This window comes from Magallana gigas, chromosome 4 (genome assembly GCF_963853765.1).
Source record: "Magallana gigas chromosome 4, xbMagGiga1.1, whole genome shotgun sequence".
In the NCBI taxonomy this organism is placed as follows: Eukaryota; Metazoa; Mollusca; class Bivalvia; order Ostreida; family Ostreidae; genus Magallana; species Magallana gigas.
This window is the reverse complement of record NC_088856.1, coordinates 46,667,317-46,689,836: the sequence shown is the minus strand read 5'-3', so window position 1 is coordinate 46,689,836 and position 22,520 is coordinate 46,667,317. Positions and strand designations below refer to the sequence as shown.

At 33.7% G+C, this 22,520-nt stretch overlaps 2 protein-coding genes across 2 annotated transcripts; both read left to right on the top strand.

The window, feature by feature from the left end:
• The first annotated feature begins 4,811 nt into the window (after positions 1-4,811).
• LOC136275092 (uncharacterized) lies at positions 4,812-6,049 on the top strand. The gene is made up of 4 exons (XM_066083398.1): positions 4,812-5,012; positions 5,129-5,359; positions 5,481-5,651; positions 5,780-6,049. The coding sequence occupies exons 1-4, from the start codon at positions 4,812-4,814 to the stop codon at positions 5,879-5,881; spliced, it is 705 nt and encodes a 234-aa protein (XP_065939470.1). The 3' UTR covers positions 5,882-6,049.
• A 13,413-nt stretch (positions 6,050-19,462) lies between these two features.
• LOC117682298 (kappa-type opioid receptor) lies at positions 19,463-21,722 on the top strand. The gene is made up of 2 exons (XM_034449580.2): positions 19,463-19,650; positions 20,540-21,722. The coding sequence occupies exon 2, from the start codon at positions 20,546-20,548 to the stop codon at positions 21,539-21,541; it is 996 nt and encodes a 331-aa protein (XP_034305471.2). The 5' UTR covers positions 19,463-19,650; positions 20,540-20,545; the 3' UTR covers positions 21,542-21,722.
• Positions 21,723-22,520: the final 798 nt, after the last annotated feature.

Genomic DNA, 22,520 nt, shown 5'->3' with positions numbered 1-22,520 from the left:
AATAGATGTTGATATCATAGTATGTACACTTCTGCCACATTCTCCTGTTAACCTACCTGTACGTGTATATTGTTTATATTTATTGTACTGATGAGCTGTATAGCTTAAAGTTAATAAAGAACTTGAACTAGATAAGGAGAAAAGATTTAAATGTTTACGTGGGTTTGATTAATTGATAAGAATAATAGTCTGATAATTAGGAACAAAACATTTAGGATTGTTGTGACAAAAAATTACTGAAGAATTTGACAAAGCCGAGATCAGTGATCTGCAATGAAAAAAATGTCCTTTTAAGATTAATATAATAAAGAAACATTCAATTAAGGTTTTCCCATTATTGTTGAAAATTAAAGTAATCTGCTTGCACTGAATGCGGTGTTAATTGTGTAGTAAAAATCAATCTTTAAAAACATCATCTAATATACGTATTACAGTTAGAAGAGCAAAATGGCATAAAATGTGTTTACAAAGTATTTCGACTAGTTAGATCTTTTGAGCGTTTTCTCCCTTAACGTTTAAATTTTAAACTGAAGATTCTTGTCATGTTACAACGTTGAAAAGTTGTGCAAGGTGTTCCGAGTGACTTCCGAATTATAAAACAAGTCAGATTTTCCCATGTTAAATCTCCGTAAGAAATATTTTGTTTGTGCACACCTGTCTAGGTAAAAATAAAGGAAGGATCATGGAAGAAATCTTGGAAATTTTTTTTCATTGTACTTCGTTGACAGGTACGTGTATTTTCATTAAAACATGAATAATGTAGGAAAAATAACTTGTAACAAATTTTACCTAAGTGAGTAATTGGGCACAAAACCTGTCAATTAGAAGGAATGATCAACACATGCACTGTTGTAACAGCAACGACACACTTCTTAAACTATTGTCTAAATATAAACTTAAAAAATATTTTACAGTATTACATTTTAAAATCATTCTAATACATGTATTTATTAGTTTTTGTTAGTTGATCTACAAGTTTCTGTTGATCAACTAATAAGAACAAATAAACTGAACATTAGAATGACTAGAATTCAATAAAAAGAGAATTCTGTTTATATAATTTTATAACTCTTTCGTATAATATCATATACTGACCTACTGATACATCGAGCATTTCATATTTATATCGCTTTGTAGCCCATCTACCCTTATTCATTTAACTGCCATACTCACATCAAGTTAATATAGGTTAATTAATATTAGAAAAGATTACAAAAACATTGCATAATATAACCGTATTGATCTGTCCATGGATATCGAAAAATGCAGGTCTTCCCTTCATTTTGTAAGGGCCTTTATACTTATGGTTCATTAAGTGTGAGATACACAAATCATAAGGGGTATCAAAAGCTATGAGGCTGTTGGTAAAGTAAGGATAGATCCTATGACGGATAGTGCGGTTTTTTTTTGGGGGGGGGGGGGTTGGATAAAATTTTAAAATATTGGAGGTGAGTTGACTTGGAATGCTTAAGATAAAACAAGAGTTTGCATAGCATTAACTTTTAATTCAGTCTCTTTTGGGTAATTTGATTATCAATTGTAAGGTTATAAGAGGATTGTTTCGGCCGGTTTATGTCATGTTAAGGTATTAACATTATAAACATTAATGTCCATGTGAGCACTACAGGTAAGCTGAAATATTCGCCACGAGACTATGCAGGCACTGCAAAGTCTGCACCACCAGTAAACGAACCCTCTAAAACCAGTACACATACAAAGTACAAAAACAAATTGATACTAAGTTTCGCAGTCAAAATCAAGACCAGTGAACACCTAGATGCAAAAGAAAAACTTCTAGTGCAAGTAGTTCAGCCACCTGAAAATATCGGGGGTCACGTCACCAATCAGTGAGCACCCTTAAAAATCAACAAAATAAATAAATAAAAACGGTGTGGAATCACATTATCGATCAGAGAGCACCCTCAAAATCAATAAAATAGAAAAAACAATGGGAGCAAGCATAATTTCCTGTTGGACATCCCAAGCAAAACTTGAGGTCACGGCGTCAATTAATGGATAAACATGTAAACGATTTCATTCTAAAACGAATGACATTTACCACTCAACATAATAAAACAAGTCCAGAAATCTTAAGCTTTATTAAAGAACACCAAACTTACACTTGAGGTTATATTTCCCACCTAATACACCTGATTTCAAATATTTACATGCATTAAAATAATTTATACGTACTTCTTATTATTTTAATGAGGAATTTGTATGTTCATCTTTACTTATGTATTCTTAAAAAGATTTATTCATAAAAAAGTGCTTGGGTTGTTTAACAATGATCTTCAAACTTTAAAATGGCCCGGTTTTAAGAGAGGTTCAGAAAGTAGAAACGTTATCTGTGGAATAGAACTTTTCAAATATTCTTATCAATGACTGCAATATGCTACAATTCACAATTTACAATATCGTTAGTGATTCAAGTATCCAGATTCTCAAAGAGGCATGATTTTGGTCAAAAATTATTTTTTCGATTTTAATAGTTACTATGGTGTCCGGTCAAGTCGTACACAGACCAACTCGTACACAGGTCAACTCGTATACAAAATTTCCCGCATAAGAAAAACGAAAGTCAACTCGTATACAAAAATTTCCGCATAAAAAACCGAAGTCAACTCGTATACAAAAAAAATCCCGAAACAAAGTCGAAAGTCAACTCGTATACAAAAATCCCCGTATATTTAACCAAAATTCAACTCGCATACATAAATCACCATCATTTGAAAGTCAACTCGTATACAAAAAGTTAGAAACAAAACGTAAAAAGTAATTTAAAAGTAACTTAAAACACTTGGTTTCTTGTAATAAATTTTCTTTATATATTACTTCCGTAATTCAGCGTAAAAAGGACATGGTATCAACTATTACAAAGATTGCAAAATTCATACATGTATCATTGTGCATTATCATTAAACTCGGTAACGATGTGAAATTGGTAATTATTTCTACACATCAAAACAATAATTGTTAGAACAACAAGCGCGGTGTTTCTTGCTTCTCCAAACATATGACTTCTCAAAGGCTAATTAAGATACCCCTCATTGTTTTGTTTGAAAACAATATATCCAACTTTCCGGTTTTATATGTCATTTCCCAAACTTCTTTCAACATGGTACGACACCTGTGTGTTTCCTGTCGACGAACTGTAAGTAATATACCATTGGTTTATAAGTTAAAAATTTTGTTTATTTATATAATGAGTGAAAAGTGAATATAAAAGTCACATATGAAATTTCTTTAAATAATTATTTATATACAGTAGTTGGCCATAAATGAGTTCGCAAAATGGCCGACGTTTACGTAGGTCTCGTCATCACCTGTATTTTTTGGACCAATTATTTATCACAACAAAGTAAAATGACTTAGCAGACATAGATGTTACTGTGTATTATATCCTTGGGAGTGAAATAATCATAGAATTTTCTATGTTTAGTGATGTACAGGCTTTGTATTGAATAAAACGGGAGACTACTCGAAATGTAAACAACAACTCTTCCTAGGTCACGAAAAATTATTAGGTAACTGTTGAAGATGCGAGTTACAGTGATACCAATCTTCATTAACTGTTCAATTTTAAGAATTCTTGTCCCCTTACATACAGCTAACTGCTAGCATTTTAGCAGTTATAAATATGTATGATTATAAGACTTCAAAGAAGAAGGTACAATTTCCTTCAGTATTTGCCCTAAAACTCAAAAGTTGTTTAAATCTCATAAAAATACACATATGCCATCTTGAACATGTGTGCATATAAAATATCAAGTTATACATAAATTAGTATATTTTATGTGATAACACACGATAAAGTTATTATGTGAACTATTAAGAAATTGGTGTCTTCTGCTAATTTTTATGAAAATTATGGGAAAATGCAATGTTTGTGACATCACAATTAACCTTGTGAAAGTCTTACCAGGAAACTATTTATAGATGTTTAATTTATGGGTATTTTTGTGTAAATAAACGTTACATTTCAATTTCCTGTGATATTTTTAAAAATCACTCTAAAACAGGGCCAAATATGACTGAAACTGTACTAGGGTAGTTCTTATAATCAAGACATAAGCTACTATAGCTAATGGTGTGATTTAAAATGTTTTCATGTTAGATACACATAGGTGAAAAAGCAGGCAAAGGCAAACATCTTTAGAGCAGCCAGGACCATCGTGAAGGAAATCATGGTGGAGAACTGCGACTTAAGAGAGCCAGAGGCCAGTAGACCTGACCCTGGACTTCTCAGCAGAGTGGCCAACAGGCATCGACAGAAATTTCAAAGACTTGAACTTTCAGGTAACCCCCCCCCCCCCCCCCATTGCAATGTTTGTATTCCAATTATTAAACCTTTTAAGTATTGATTAATAATAGTAATGTAATTTTGTAGTTTGCAGAGGACGTCATTGAAGAAGGATTCTTCAAGGCAGATGTTTGGGTGAAGGACAGGAGGCATATGGTGTTCGCCACAGAGCAGCAGTTGGAGGTCCTTGCCAACGCCAAACAGTGGTTTGTGGATGGAACATTCAAGCTAGTCAGGAAGCCATTTGTTCAACTGCTGTCCATTCACGCCTACATCAGGAGCGGAGAACACATCAAACAAGTTCCATTAGGATTTGTCCTGATGTCCGGGAAACATGGGAAAGACTACAAAAAGGTAATCTAATTGCGGTTAATATTAATACAACATTAATAAAAAATATAATGTATCACATGTTTTGCATTGTTTTCATTTTATAAAATCATATTACATGGCAAATCTTTAGAGATCCATGTTTTTCATATATGAAGTTAATTTTTATTAACAATTTATGATCAATTTTTCAGGTATTCCAGACCATTGTACAGTGCCTGCCATCCCCCCCCCCCCTGCTGTAACTCTGTTTACAGCAGATTTCGAAAGAGTCATATGGAAGGGTATAAGAGAAGTTTTTCCGGGAGCCCAAATCCGTGGATGTGTGTTCCATTGGTCCAAGGCCGTATATAGCAAGGTCCAGGAGCATGGTCTTCAGGTAAATATCAATATAATTTAAATAGAATGTTCATTCTTTTTATCTTAAGAAGTTCGATTCTCTTAATATACGCTCAAATAACTATGAAAACTTAAATTTTTTTTATTGTGTTTCAGGTTGCCTACAGGGAAAGGGATGACATCAACAAGTGCATAAGGAAGCTGATGGCCCTCCCTCTCATCCCTGAGGAGCACATCAAGCCTTCCTTTGAGAAGATCAGCGCTTCTGTTCAGGATGGACCTCTAAAGGATGTAATCAACTATGTGCAACCGACCTGGATCACAAGCAGGACGTGGCCCATTTCATCCTGGTGCACCTTCAACCAGTCAATTCGCACCAACAATGAGGTAATAAAAATGTTAATGACAAATTTTATGAGTTAGATTCAACAGTTTAAAAAATGTTATGGAATGATTGTATAATAAGAAAATGAACTGTTACTCATTTTTTTTACATCTATTTCTACAGGTTGAAGGTTGGCACACCAGGATGAATATACAGAAGGCCAGGGGTTCACACAACCTACCATTCTATGTACTTCTTGACCTCCTCCGAAAGGAAACAGATCTTCTGCCACTGCAGAGACTTCTAGTAGACGAGGGAAAACTGCAACGCCTGCAGAGGAAGTTATCCAAACTGGTAAGGAATGATAATGCTATTGCAGTCCTAATAGCAATGATACTTGGATTATGTTTTGATTTCTTAAAACATAAAGAAAAAGTAAAAATTCTGTTGAACATAACTCATTTTACCTTTTTTTTTTCTAGGCTCAAGCCAGGATCTTCCGGCTCTGGGATACCTACTCCAGTGGGGATTTATCAACATCCAGCCTCCTCAAGAAGCTTGGAATGCTGTACACCCCAGTGTGAAGTTTGAACAATGTAAAATGTGTATTTGATGTGAAGTGTGAACTGTGTAAACTGTGACTGTATTTATCATGGACGTGCATATTCATTTCATATATTAATATGATGTGTATATAGTTGTATATGAAGTGTGTATGATGTAGATATAGATGTATATAGATACTATTTAATAATATATTATCTTAATAAAAATGAATACAATTTATCTTATGTCTTATGTTTTTCTTCTTCAACACAAACAAATGATTCCAATTTAACTGCTTAAAATATTATATAACCATTTTGCATCATATGCATATATAATCAAATATAAGTTATGCCAAATATTAAATAAGATAATAAAATTTATAACATATATTATAACAACAGACGATACATCATTTATAAGGAAATATTAAATAACTGTAATATGTTACATCAAAAGATGACTTTTGTTGTCTAAAACATTAAGAACCCATTTTCTGTAAAAAGGCTTACGATAATGAATAAAAAATACCTTGTATACGAGTTGACTTACATTATTTGTATACAATATTTTGTACTGGTATACATAAGACTCTTGTATATGACTTGACTTTCGATTTTGTACACGGGAATTTTTTGGATACGAGTTCACTTTCGGTTTAGTATACGGGAATTTTTGTATACGAGTTGACTTTCGGTTTAGCATACCTATCTTATATGCGGAATTCTTTGTATACGAGTTGACTTTTGTTTTATTATGCTGAAATTTTTGTATACGAGTTGACTTTCGGTTTTTTTATGCGGAAAATTTTGTATACCAGTTGACCTGTGTACGAGTTGGTCTGTGTACGACTTGACTGTAATTCGTTACTATGCTTCAGAAAGGCATTTCAAATAGGCAACCGGAATTTGAGTGTCATTTGTTGAGTTATAAACGAGTTACAGAGCTTGAAATTCTTCGCTATGTAAACAAAGCGTTTGTTTACATTTTAAACGTTGAAGTAAAAATGTCAGTTTTAAACCTAAAACGAATGTGTTAAACGTTAGAAACTGTTTATCTATGCTTAAAATTGATAAAAGGATTAACAAATAAGCTAGAAAAATAGTTTTACTTGTATATTTAACCTATGTAAACAAGAACAGGGCACGAGCCTTGTTTACATGACTAAGAATTGTGAGCCCTATATCTTGCTTATAACTCTAGGAATGACTCTCAAATTTTATTTTATCATTAGAAATGCATTTCTAAAGCACTGTAAATAATAAAAACATAAAAACTGAATTTGACCAAAATCGTGACCATGCCCCTTTAATAGATGACGCAACAACCCCTAAAACAATTTATAAAACTGATTTGATTAAGGTAAGCTGCCTTGATTAGAGTTAGGACCAATATTCCTCGGGTGAGCAATGTGGACCATGGGTCCGTTGCTTAAGAGAAGGATAGACTGTTGTCAAGATAGTGAATGAATATCATAATTTCCCTAGGTCATAGCCTCCATATATCATACTGTTGTAAAATTATATTGTTATTAATACGTTATTGACTTACATTTACGTCATGATCATTTCAACAATTTTCATTCGCAGAACGGTTATTTTATTTTATTATAAATATCAAGAGAAAAACATGATGGAATATTATAGTACAACCATGTATGCGATGGCTAAGGAAATGTTTCCCTCATGTTGTCTTTGTAAACGTGTGTTCTGTCGTCTAAGCGTCGATGCATGAAAACAGTAAATCCAATTAAGAAATATGAACAAATGTTTGTTCGATTAAAGATGGAAGTAGTTAATTGTGGAATTACAAAATACTACATTATTTTAATTTTGAAAAACTGTCTTGAATCATCTTTAGTCTCGTGTGATGGAGTGGGGTGCTGTTATAAACACAGGGGCCATTTGTTTGGTTTTTCTTACCTAGTGCTAATAAAATTAATTATTAATACCAACTGGTGAATCAGAAAGCAATATCATATACACAGTTATTTGAAATGTATTCGTGTTTAAAAGACAAACTGAAAGATAATCGCAATAATTTGTTAAATACCAAAATATCCGCTTACTTATTTATTTCATTATAATGTAATATTTAACAGTATCATAAATTTTTTAATTTAATGCCGGTTTAGCAGAGTAACAAAGAATGCTTATTATAGCATTGAATGATTTATTTTTGACGTCGTCGTGTCAATAACTACCGTCAGGTGAGCAGACAAATTGAATAGTGCGTTATTCAATTTGTCTGCTCACCTGACGGCAGTTATTGACACGACGACGTCAAAAATAAATCATTGCGTGGACCCTGAGGTCCACGCAGAAAATATTTAAGCGAGGTTAAACCGGATGCTATGGGGAAAATTCAGCTTGCGCATGAGCTAGCCTGGTTCCTGTGCGTAATGGGTAGCTCAGGGAACCAGGCTAGCACAAGTTTTTCTGAATCGGGATTCTATGCCATATGTACGTACTGTACTATTGTAAAGTTCTCGGTATACAGTAGAGAAACAATGTATTCCTTTAAATGTGATATGAGCTGCCATTATAATGAAATAAGTTAATGAAACAGTACAGAAACAATGTATTAATGTATTTAAAGAAATGATCGGCTTGTGATATGAACTGCCAGTATTATGAAATAAATTAAAGGAAGTGAACATGAAAAAATTATCAAGGGCTCAAATTTGTCTGTTTGATGTGTATAATGATATCTGAAAACCGTTTAGACAGAGCTTTCCTCAGTAAAAAGATATACCACTTAGAATAACTAATTCTTGCAATCCATGAGCGCTGCCATATTGTTAAAATCATTACCTCCCTGCTGGGTTATCTCTAAGCATCTAAGAGAGGGCAGCACTGATGCTGCCGTCAGTGAGACACATTGCATTTTTACACACGTGTAGTAACAGGGATAAAATGCCATCATCAAAATGTGAATGGAAACTTGAAAGGAATGTAAAGAGTTGTCATTTTAAACAGTGTTTATGGAGGAAGATTTTGGATCTCAGAATGATGCATTCCCACCAGCAGTTAATGTGACATGTAACTAGAATGGAATGTCCAAGGATCAGTGTTATTGTGACCTATTTTTTCTTGCACTCGGGAATTTCTTGTTTATGAGTTTGAACATTATGTGTGCTACATAAATGAGCACACAAGGTGCATTGCACAGCATCCTGACTTTTAAAAAGTGTCTTAGTCCTGTTATTCTTCTGACAGCATAAACAGAACCGGCGTACATATCATCAAGATCTTATGTATAAAAAAAAACAAATCAGAAAAATTTCCAGGGCATTTAAATAAAAAGTAACGGTAAGAAACCCCACATGGAAAATGGAATTACAATTTTATATTAATTTAAATTGAAATCTAAAAACAGCATTCTATTTATGTAAACACTGACTGCCACATGTATATCCGTACAAACATCTGGAATGTGATGGTCTTATATTTCACAAATTAATTTATCTATATTCATTTTTTGTACAAATCATAAATAGTTATCTAAGGTTCATTTATAGAAATGTACTAAATCATTGTCTTCTCATGACAGTACACAAAATTTTTCTTCACATCAAGGCATAATTTTTCTCCTCAACTTTTATCAACTCTGTACATAAACACTAGCCTAGTTCCAACATTGACCCAGTCACCAGCAGCAATGTGGCTTATCTACGTCAGAGAACAGATGGGAATAATGGATTACCTCCATAAACCTTTCACTGAGAGTGTTAAATTGATAAAATCTCTTAATAGAAATAAACAAATAGGTAACAGACCTCATTTTTAAGTTTCAAAAGGCTTTTATAATTTATTAAGCAACAATTATTTTTTTCATGTTCACTTCCTTTAATGTTATGTCGAAACTACAACATGCATCAAATAGCATAATTTGCAACGTTTTGTCGTTTTCCGAATACACATGTTGCTTAACTTTACTTTTATAGAAGGCGAGGCTAGAATACTTCCCGATTAAAATTTGTTAAGCATTTTTAAAGTATGGTTGAATAATTATGTGACTGCATATAATAAATGATTGAATAAATATGTCACTGTATAGAAGTTGAAATCTCAAGAAAAATGCATCAAAATATGAAATTAATTTACAAAAAGCTTTCACTGCAAAGTTAACAAAGTAGTGCGAAGTATAATGTGTGCGCAAATAGTAGAATTCATCGAATGCCTGATACTATACATGCAATCTTCATTAATCTAGATCATATTTATTTTAGAAGTATGAACCCTTTATATTCTGAGATAAAAAATCAGGGCTATACATATACGTCATACAACGTACAAATTTAGTGGTGAAAAGCAGGGGGCTAGAGTCGGTGGAATCGCTGATGATCTTAAGGCTTTCACGTTTTCGTTGGAAACACATACACAGGTCCACGTATTGCATTCCTTTTTTAAAGGACAGCAACTTGTTTACTTAAATAAATCGATTTATAAAATATATTTTTTCACCGATAACATAGAAATCACTGTTTGAGAACTTTTTATGTAAATTACTTGTAAATTCATACGCAGTGAATAGGTATTGCATTTAGAGGCATTTAAACATCACAGAATTTATTGGAAAAACATCTTTTAGTAGATTGTATATACTTTCTAATAATAACAGACCAAATAAAACATGGAACGATGATCAGCGAAAAAATGACAATATCCTTTGAATGATTTGACATTTTTAACGGTCGAAAATTATATAACAATCACTGTGTATATTTAAATGAGACTCGACAAGACCTAACGTAAAATTAACTACTTTGGGGACGAGACGAGACGACGTAAGATTTAAATGTTTAATTCATTTTGATAAAATGGCTTTGGTCGGTGAAAGTTTACTACGATAAGGTTTTTAAACTAAAAAATCAATCTGAAATCATCATGCGCTTATGATTATGGTTATAAGTTTGAAGTTAAGAGATTGGCATTTTAATAAATTGTCCTGAAAAAAAATGTTTGGCCTTCAAAAAAAATCCCTGACAAAACAGAAATCATGTACTGTTTTACAATGAAAAATTGGATACTGTCTCTGTATTACTTAAAGGAAAAAAATCGGATGAACCATGTTATGATAGATAGATAGATAGATAGATAGAACAGAATTAAATAAATGGTGGTTACACGGTACAATCAATGCTCCCCATTTTGACGAACAAAGTGAATAACTATGTTGCCATTTTATTTTAAAATGAATATATCAATGTTTCAGATTTTGAATAACTTACTTGAAATACTGTTAAGCAGTGTTCAGATCTAAAACAGCATCGTGTATTTGAAATGATGTTTAATATGGTAAAATCTATCTTATCGTATATGTTCGAGGTTTACCATGGACTGTTATGTCTTGAGCAAGAAAAACCTTAGCTTCAGTAACACGAAACGCATGGACCCCAAAGTGTTACAAATGATTTTGACATCTGTACCATGTTTTTCAAACTGAAATCAGTTTATTAGGGTTTTTTGTCTTACAAATTTTGTGCAGGCGATTTCTCGGAGATGACTCGTCTGATTTTCTTCAAATTTTCAGAACTGATGCCCAGTGATATGAATTTTATACCGCCGGAACAATTTTCAAAAATTCACTTCCGGTCGGAAGTTATCGTCGTTTTACGATTTTTAAAAGTCAATTTTGTCGGCGATGTTTCTCAAAAACGAGTAAAGATAGAGAACTGAAATTTTCAGAGATGATAGATCTAGCAATATCCTCGTGTACCTCGGTCAAGAGAATGGTGACCGTCGCTTCCGGTCGTCACCGGAAGCAAATTTAAAAAATGAAAATTTTCAACTTTTTGTTTTAATATATTTTTTCCAATTAGATGATAGTGACCCTTTCACTGATTCAGAATATGTATTTTGTTTTAAAATCGATCAAGGCATTCTCGAGAAACTAAGCGTCGAAGTTCTGAAGCGAGAGTCTGAGTAGCTCAGTCGATAGAGTCGTGGACATGGCCCAGGCGACCCGGGTTCAAGCCCCGAGTGCCGCAAATTTTTTTTAACTACTTTTTGCTTAGATTTGATTTTTTTATCTTTAAAATGATGGATTCTGTTCTTTTCCGTTTTGATTTTGTAAAGAAATTACAATAATAGCGCTTTTCCCAGTATTTGTGTATTGAGATCCATAGCTATGTATTCATACTGAAATAAAGTTAACATGTTGAAAAAAATCAATAGTTACATCTTTAAAACAACGCTTATACATTGTTCTTACATATGTATTTTATATAGAAATTACATAATATGTGATATTTAAAATTTAATATTCTCCGTTTCATATAGAAGTCACTGACCGACACCCCCCCCCCCCCATTCATAAAATCATTTAGTTTTTCTGACCCGATTTTACTTGATCTTTGATCTTGGACCTTTAATTTCAACTTATTACCATTCTAGATTACTGTACTAAATACTAGTACAATTCGTTCATTATTAACAGAGTTATGAACTTTTTGGCATTTGAGTTTCAATCGTCATGTTTGACGTGTACTTCACAAAAAAAATTCTAACTCCCGAGCCCTTCACTCAATTCTAATGAAAATTCGTGAATATAAACCTCGGACCCCATTCTTATTGTCTGTCAAATATGCAGCGGATTGAACAATTAAGAAGAATCAAACGACGCTTATAGCCTATACGCGGAAATAAAATTTACACACTACACGCACCGACCCCCCCCCCCCCCCATTCACAAAATCATTAAGTTTTTCTGGACTGATTTGACTGAATCTTTCATTTTGGATCTTTATTTTCAACCTAGTACCATTCTAGATTACTGTACTAATTACCAGACCAATTCGTTCACTTTTAAGAGAGTTATGAATTTTTGGACATTTGAGTTTCGATTGGCGTGCTTGACATGTACTGTAGAAAAAAATTCTAACTCCCGAGCCCTTCACACAATCCTAATGAAATTTTGTGTAAATATACCCCGGACCCCATTCTTATTATCTGCCAAATACGCAGCGGATTGAACAATTCAGAAGAAATTCCTGAGATCATGCGGCAAGTATAGCCTGTACGAGGATTTAAAATGTACACAGTACAAGGGATGTAAGCAGCCGCGTGATATTTCTGTTGCATGTATATTTCTTGTTTTCCGTTTAGTCTGTATCTACGATAGCGTGTGAACTACTTATGAATGTTAGAACTGTGGAAATTACTGTCATCAAATTTTTACCGAATAAAATTACGTGTTTCTGATTTCGTTATTTCTACATTTATAATGATTTTATCAATCCTGTTGAAATAAAACAGTCAAACACAATAATAAACGACACGAAAAAAAATCTCAACACTGAAATACATGTGTAAAATGCATCAGTCATTGTTTTAGGACTTTACTTCCCCTAATTGTCGTTAACCGAATCCGAGATCCACACCTCAAAATTCTACTTTCGATTTATTTACGACGAAAATCAAGCTCGGGTCTTTTCACCCCCCTCCAGACAAAAACACGCATCAATATTTCAAATGACATCGCACTGTTACCAAACCTGTGTAGTCAGACATCTCACACATCGTTCCTCATCTCATACAAAAATTCAGCTCCTCTCCCGGGCGGAAACGCCCCAAATTCAAAGAGAAATTCGGGAATTATTTCGCGTCAGCCATGTTTTGACGCGAACCTTTGATGAAATACTGTTATGACACCTGCAAAGGCCGTGTGGAGCCAAGATTTGTTCTTTCTCTCTATTTCCTTCTCTCCATTTGTTTTTTGGTTGTTTTTTTTGACTTTCTAACTAAGATATTCAAAATAAAGGGGTTGTTGGACTGAAGTACAAGTTGAAAAACACTCTTCCTTGAAGATTTAGACAAAAACAGTCCTTTATTATTAAGGTCTTCCGTCTTCAGCGGAAGACCTTACTGTTTTTCTACGCGTTCTCATTCTTCTATATTATTAGGGTCTTCCGTCTTCAGCGGAAGACCCTTCTATTATTGTAATGTTTCTTTTTCACTTTTCTTATTAGGGTCTTCCGTCTTCAGCGGAAGACCCTTCTATTATTCTATTGTTTCTTTTTCACTTTTCTTATTAGGGTCTTCCGTCTTCAGCGGAAGACCCTTCTATTATTCTATTGTTTATTTTTCACTTTTCTTATTATTCTTTTTTTTTCTTACCGATTTTGTGCAGACGATTTCTCGGAGATGGCTGAGTCGATTTCGCTCAAATTTTCAATATTAACGTGTTTTTATCTCAAGCTGATACATTTTTTTTAATTTTTGAAAAACACTTCCGGTCAGAAGTTATCGTCCGTTTACGATTTTAAAAAGTCAATTTTGTCTGTCGAGTTTCTCAAAAACGAGTAAAGATAAAAGGCTGAAAATTTCAGAGATTACAGATCTACCGTTTTTCTAATGTACCTCGGTCAAGAGAACCTCCGCCGTCACTTCCGGTCGTCACCGGAAGGAAATTTGAAAAATTGAATTTTTCGACTTTTTTATTTTTTAATATTTTTTTTCGAAATTTTTACACCTTATAGTGACCCTTTTACTGATTAAGAATATGTAATTTGTTTTAAAATCAATCAAGGCATTCTCGATAAATTAAGCGTCAAAGTTCTGAAGTGAGAGTCCGAGTAGCTCAGTCGATAGAGTCGTGGACATGGAGAAAGCGACCAGGGTTCAAGCCTGGAGTGCCGCAAATTTTTTTTTACTATTTTTCGCTTCGATGTACTTTTTTATCTTTGAATTGATAAGTTTGATCAAATCTATTCAAAAATCACACGGAAGACCCACTCGTTGCTCGCAACGAGATCGAATCTAGTTATATTTCTTATTTCTGGCGATTCTGAATTTCTTTTATCTGCAGTTGATCAACATAATTTACTTCACCGATATAATATAAAGGAAATGTTTCATATTCTCTGTACCCTAAACATTAAACTGTTTTAAGTAAAGTTTCTTATAATATCAACTTGAACTCATCTTACCGTTAGCTCTGCAGCAAGGTCACCTTTAAATTGTTTAGCTATTTTGTCACGGACGAAACCCTCGAGATTGGAATGAGACTCTGCGAGACTAATAATGGTAATAACGTAATAATTATTCAATTTAAATTTTCAGACGGTATGTATTTTTTTTTTTTGGATATAGGTAAGGGAATGAAATGAATAGTTAATATTTGATTTTTAGGTACATATGAATAGAATTTAAAGGATTGGTTCTTGAGACGATCTGATATGATTGCAATTCTTGTAAGGAGAAGCAGACGGCGTCCCTGCAATTAAAAACTAAAAATTCTCCTTTTATGACCTATAAACAAAATAAACTAAGATGGGTTATTTGATTTTAAAAAGGAAATTCGTCTGTTCTGATTACATTGGCTATTATATAACTTTGTAGTGAAAGTGGAATATATCAATAAGAATTTCTTTAATATATTTAGATAACACAAATGCGTTAAATTATAAAAGGTATTTACCAAACATTAGTCATTATCCCTATTTCTTGAGAAATCATATCCTGTTAATACATGTCTATCCATTAACAAAGAGAATCACGATGTGACAAGAAAAAATTAAGTATATCCGTCATTGAATATGCCAATGTGAAATTCACGTCGTTTATTATAGCATTGAATCATGATTTTTTGAAGTATACACTCTCATAACTGCAGCGGTGTGTGCATACAAATTGAGTAACGCGCGTTAGCGCGTTATGAAAATTTGTATGCACACACCGCTGCAGTTATGAGAGAGTATACTTCAAAAAATCATGATTTAATGCTTATATTTACATTTTTTTAACTTCTTGCCTTGTCTGCAAATGCGATTCATACCTTAAAATTCCTATCTTATCCTAAGGGTAAGTTAATATTTATGGAAGAGCCACAGTAACAGCCACAAGCGTGAACTTTGATTTTCGCTTGTGACGTTGCAGTTTACAGCGTTTAACGTTTGTGACGTCATAACAAAAACTCGTCATTTTGACCTTTGACTACTTGTTGCATTTAGAGGCATTTGAAGATCACAGAATTTAATGGAAAAACACAGTAGAATGTAAATATTTGAATTTTAATGAACAAAAAAGTTCACATTACTATAATTTAAACGGGTTACAACATTTTGGTTATTTCAAGATCGATAAAAATCAAAGTTTCAGTGTGAACCCGGATTGCAGATTTTTGTTTAATGTCAACTTTCTTTGGTTTTCAGTCTAAAGCTTCGCACTTATTTTCGTCACAAAAAATGAATACGAAGAACGAATGCACTAAGCTTTAGAGAATGGGCCCTTTTTCAGTGGGTTTTTTTCTTAGTAGAACATTACGCACTGATGGATACTTTTGATTTAAATGCACGCATAACTACACCAAAATTAGCATAAATTTTAAACAATCGAGGATTTGTTTGTAAGGCGTTAAAGTATTGGAGCAAGGAAACGCGTTAAAATGACGTTGCGCAATGAGTTTGGGGTCACTGATTTAAACAAGTTTATCAGCTTAACATAAAAAATCTAATGACGTCTTTGACTGGAAATTTTTACATTAAAAAACAGTATCCTGGTTAAGTTTTTATTAAAATGTCAATGGTTTATCTTTTTCCCAAGGGAGTTGGCGCAAATGTCTCAATAACTTCCAAACAGCCCCCGCTCATAGGATTGAAAATCAGCTGCATTAACAAAATCCGGCATCTTTAGTCTAGAGACACATTGTTTAACGCCTACATAGAAAAGCGAAGACCAAAAAACTGCCTAGATCCGTGATATTTTTGAAAGAGAAGGTATTATAGGTTTGTTTTTTTAGGGGTTTTTTTATTAACAAATCGACACCCCTTGTAAATTTGTAAACCATTGTAAATTTGTAAATTTGTAAACCATTGTCAACCTCCGCTTCGCGTCGGTTGACAATGGTTTTCTCAGGGTGTCAATTTCAACTGTTATCCTCCCAAACAGGCACTATTTATTTATGAATACAAGCTTGTCAATGTGCTGCATACAATTATGTTATGCCCAGTGCCAAGGTGGCATTTTTGCAGCCGTCTAAGGTGAATGTAACAAACAATTCAAATATGCCATACGATAGGTAATTGCTTAAAGAATTTATATCAAATATTGTAATTGATATATCTAGACTGTAATGTGAGATAAGAACTTTGAAAAAATTCCTACAGGAAATTAGTTTTACCCATAGGAAAATCAATTTTCCTATAAGGTATTTGGATGTTCATACCGGAGTAAGAGAATCCGATGGGGTTTGAACAAATCTTCCATAGGATTTTAATATCCGATAGGAAATCTGAATTTTTTCTATAGAAAAAACTCCCTGATAAAATCTTGTAGGAAAAACTTTTCTCCTAGCTGTAGGGAATGTAACTCCTGTAGGACTTTTAAAAAATGTATGAACTTTATTTTTCCTAATAGATGGGAATTTTTACTTTCTTATAGTACTGCATATTTTTTAAAGGTAAATCACTCACCTGTCAATTGAGACACATGTGATTACTTACTCTCTAAGCAACGGTTTATTATTTGAATCATATTTTTTTTACGAAACAGCATCTAAAGCGTGTGTAAAAAATGTCACCTTGGCATTATCTCGCACTGTGTTTGGTTTGAGACCGTTTCTTCAAAACTGTAAAAATGTCGGGTATATTCGACGCTACATATATAACATTGATTTAGGAGACAAAATTAATTTGTGATATGATGGGATACCATATTTTACATACTGGCCAAGAAGACAGTTCATCTTTTCTAGTCTCAAAATCTCTCTCTCTCTCTCTCTCTCTCTCTCTCTCTCTCTCTCTCTCTCTCTCTCTCTCTCAAATGATAGAACTTATAATATTTAAGATAAACCAATTAACAGTAACTCATTTGTAACACTGTTGCATCCTTAACCTTATTCTTTATTCCTTCCGTGTCATGAGGCACATATTGCTATAAAAGTCTTCCTTTGGTGCAGGTGCCGGTATGAGGCTGCACAGCTGCACGCCGATCCAGAAGCTTCAGCACTAGCCTGCATTTATTCGCTCAACCTCTACCATCCGTCGCCATGTTGTTATTAGGCGCCCCTCTTCCTTCTCCTAGCAGGCGTCAACGAGAGGAACACAGCACAATCATCCGTTGGATCCTTTCTAAGCACGTGACCGATCCATTTCCATCTCCTCCTCATCATCTCGCCCTTGATGTTTTCTGCCTCTGCCATCTCCATTTCTGTCTTGTTTGGGATACTGTGGTTTTATCAATATTCGTTGTAAACCAATTTTCGTCACTTTCCTTGTTTAGTTGATCCACGAATTTTCATGTTTATTCAAGTACAGTTTCGACTAACATTTTGTATTGACAGGATCATCTATTAACCACGAATTTACGTATCGTTGAAACTGTAATTTTCACTTTATTCAAGAAAATTGATGACCTTGAAAATCAATGAAACCACAGTATGCTGCTGCCATCTGGACATAAGAATCTCTCCAAGGCACTTGGTCTGAAAGGCGTCTGTCCTCTTTTCCTTCGTATGGTAAGCTACAAAGTCTCACATCAATACAACAATGCAGACAGGACCAGGTTCTAAAAGATAGATGCTTTGGTCTTTTCACTGATAATCTGTGACCTTCTAGATGTTGGCTGGACTAATGAAGGATGCACCAGCCATCGCTATTCTCTTCATAATGTCAGTGCCACCGCTGTCCTTTGTGACATTGGCGTAAAGATAAGTGAAGTCTGCTTCTGCTTTACTGGTCTGACTGTTAGGCTTGGCTTTGCTCTTGCTGTTCAACCTAAGCACTTTGCATTCTTTGAATTGAGCTTCATTCTAACTTTTACTGAGTTGCCGTCAATTTTGTTCATTGGTGGTTCAAGTCAAGGTCAAAAACATAGTGGTGAAATTCAAGCGAGTCCCCGCACTCTCTTCTTTGACTGTATGTTGCATGACTCAAATGTGAGAAGGAACAAGAAACCTGACATGTAGCAGCCTCGTTTGACGCCGGTCATCTCAAGAAATGGGGATGGTGTCACCTTGTTCTTAATCACTGAGTACTAAAATTCATCATTTAAGGTACCGAGTCGAATGTTTTTGAAGTCCATAAAAATGGTAGCATTCCACTCATTGGCGTGCTCCAGTATGTTTCTTAGGATACTAGTAAATTTAAGATGTTAATGACAGTCCCTTTCCCTCTCTGGAACCCTTCCCGCTCTTTCCCCAGGTTCCACTTGTATTCTGTTGATGAGGATTCTGATGTGTATTTTTCAGGCTAATGGCAGCATGGTCCCCCCTCTTTAGTGATCTAAGTCGCCTTTCTTCGAAATTTGCTGAGAAGTCCCTTCGTTAATTTCTTTGTCACCTTTTCCTCTTTCCAGATTTTTTCTTGTCTTTACTAGTTTGGTCAAGGTCTGACTTTAACCTTTCCTTAATCTTTGTTTATCGTTATTTTTTTAAAAAGATTTATGTGTCTGTGTTTTAATTGCTCTGCTAAGTGCGACACTCAATATTGTTAAACGAATAGTGTTGAATATCGTGTGTTTTCATAAACCAAACATTTCTCTGTTATCAATTGAAATTCGATATCGATAATATTTAGATTACAATAATATGAATAGTTTATTATACATTGTAGTCACCCTTAATGCTTGCAGACAGTGGATATCGTAGTGAGGGTTCATATTAGTTCCTTTAAAATTCACTTGGGACGGATGCACCTCTCAAATCATTACACACATATTGATAACTGCGATAAAATGTGTGTTTGTTCTGTTTAGACTGAGATCACGTTTCTTAAATGTGATTAGATTTATTGATTTTTTATCCTTGTTTATAAGGCTTTAAGTTGTTGCAGGTCTTCAGAACACGTTCAACTACAGTCGATCAGGTAAGGTCCAGTTTCTTTCATCAAATTTAAATCCGTACTTCGAATATGATTATGATATTAATAATTTAAATTGATGTCAGATTAAGGAACTTTAATTGAGAGAAAATCACTCACAAAACACGTGCAATACTCAGATATTACTTTGATAAGTTATTGATGAAATCAATGTATCTTTATTAAAATTTGATAAGCCCCATTATATATCAAAACAGGAAAGTTTACATATAATTTTCTAGTTAATGCCTTTTATTTTTTATTTTTTTCCGTGGTTCTGTTTTTTTCAATTTGGAGAGGGGTATATAAAGCTAAAATGCTCATTTAGCTGATGTAAGTTTAAATCATTTTAAAAATTGCAGCGGTCAAGTTAAATATATTTCTAGTGATCCAAAGGATATATTTTCGGTCTAACGAATTACGAAATATAGAATTCATTCATTATAAATAATAGTATATTATCAAGAACAAATAAAAGGTAACCAAATCTATTAAAAAGCTGGTCCAGACATGAGTAAACAAGTTAACAATTACATTGTTCCAAAATTGATTTTTCAAGCTCGTATTTTTAGGTAAATAAGGCATTTCACAAGTAAACTTTTTTCATTATATAAGTAGCCTTTCACAAAACAACTCAGATTGAGAATCATCTAATTCTAATTCTATTTGTGACATAGAATAGCATTTTTTGTCCCGATATTGATGAAATACTTCGATAGACCCAAGGTAAATTGTATTACACAGTAATTGGCTTGGGAATGACAATAATCATATTGTCTCTTAAGAATGTATAACATGGCATCGATTTTTTCTGAAAAGTTTGGTTTGAGTTCAGAACAGTCTTCTAGTGTTAATTGGTATTGAAATATTTCAACCAACTACACGTCCATTTCAGAAACAAATGAACTCACAACTGGTAACGCTGTCGTATCTAGGGGCCTTTGAAAATGGAAGTACTGCACAGTCTGGAAACAGCTCCAATCCATTGGAGAAACACATACCCGTGTGTCACCCCAGCGTGTGGTTTATGTGTGCGACTTACGTTCTTTCTTTGCTGCCTTTGGTTTTAGGGATTATTGCAAATGGCGTGTTGTGTTTCCAGATCCTTAGAGCAAGGTCATACCGATCCACGACCTTCACCTGTATCCTGGTCCTCTCTGTAAGTGACATCTTGTCATCTGTATCCATGATCGCCGCCATTGTTGATCTGAACATGAAGTTTATTCATACGACCTCCATTTCTCAAATTTTTGAGATCGTGGATCGGAATATTCTGATTGTCATGGTGACCGCGGTATTGTGGTCCAATGAGAACACCGTGTTGTTTGCTTTAGAGAGATATTACCTAATGAAGAATCCCATCAAGTATGCGAGACAGCAGACACCCAAGAGGATTCTGTTGAAATCCATCATATCTTTGATCCTTACCGGTGCTCTTAATATCTTTGTAATCTTTTTGATTGTTCAGTTAATTTGTAAGCGGATGGATGCCCATTGCATCATGCCGTATTTTGGTGCTTTAGGGACGATATTTTGGATTGTCACTCTAGTGTTATTGATTGTGATACATCGGGCTAAAATTAAACGATTGCGTAAGACAAATCTGGCATCCGAACTTCAAGTCAATCGCACTACTTCCAGAATGACGAAATCTGTGTATGCTATTTTGATAGTGTATTTTATCTCTAACGGACCTTTCCTCATTGTTGATGTTTTGAAGTTCATGGAAATGTTCTGCACGTTTTCCTGGAGCGCAAATTCGCCACTGATTTTCAATATCTGTTTCTTTTTCAATTCTATCAAATTTACAGCAAATCCGTTTATATACTACTTTTGTGCCAAAACCAAATGTACAATTTGTGCATATTCCAGGAAAAAAACCAGGGCTACTGTATAAATGTTTGCAACGTAGAAATTGGTTACAAAGATACTCAAAGTAATAATCATTATTTAGAATTTTAATTCAACTACATTTAATTTTGTGATGATTGATTTTATTAATGAGAATAGAATTTATTTTATTGATCTTGTTGTATCTACTGATGATGATGATGATGTGACATAATATTTTTTGTTTGTTGTTTTGTTGTTTAATAAATAAATAGTTCCGACCTGGCAAATATACTTGTTGTAACCCTTGCAAACACAATCCCATATAGCACAAAGGAAGAGTATTTTTTTCGGCCAAATTGCTGCCTTTTTCGTTCTTTTATATTTATATTATATCTATTTAAAACATTCATAAAAAGTAAATGAAAGTACTTAAAACTGCATTATAGAAAGGTGTATATAGACATAGATATAAGATAGGTACATGTATTTGTGACTGATTTTGGTAACATATTTGAACATGTGTATTTCAATTTCATTCCTGCTTATTACACAATAAGAGTATTCTACATAAGAAAATTTGGAACAAAAATTTATTAAAATACAATCCGGTGGTTGAAACTTTTTGAAAAATATTTTCTATGTCATTATACATACAGTTGAAATAATCGAGGTGATTAAAGTGTTTGAAATTCAATAGCCTTAATTAATAAAGTTGTGCTATACGTGGGTCATTCGAAAATTATCGAAATAACACACATATTTTCCTTTTTAAACGACGAAATTTTGTGGAAATTGATTGGCATAAACATTAAAGAAATCTCAACAAACAATAAAACAAAGTGATATTAAAAAGACATCTAATATTTTGTTTACGACGGTAGAGAAACAAGTCGATGGTCGGGTACCCGGCGCAGGCATACACTCGGAGATTAAAAAACTTCAAACATCTACTATCTAAGTGTCCATACACTTAGAATTAATAATAAAGAAATCAAATTAAATATCTTCATTTTGCTATTTATTGTGACGAACCTTTGAACAAG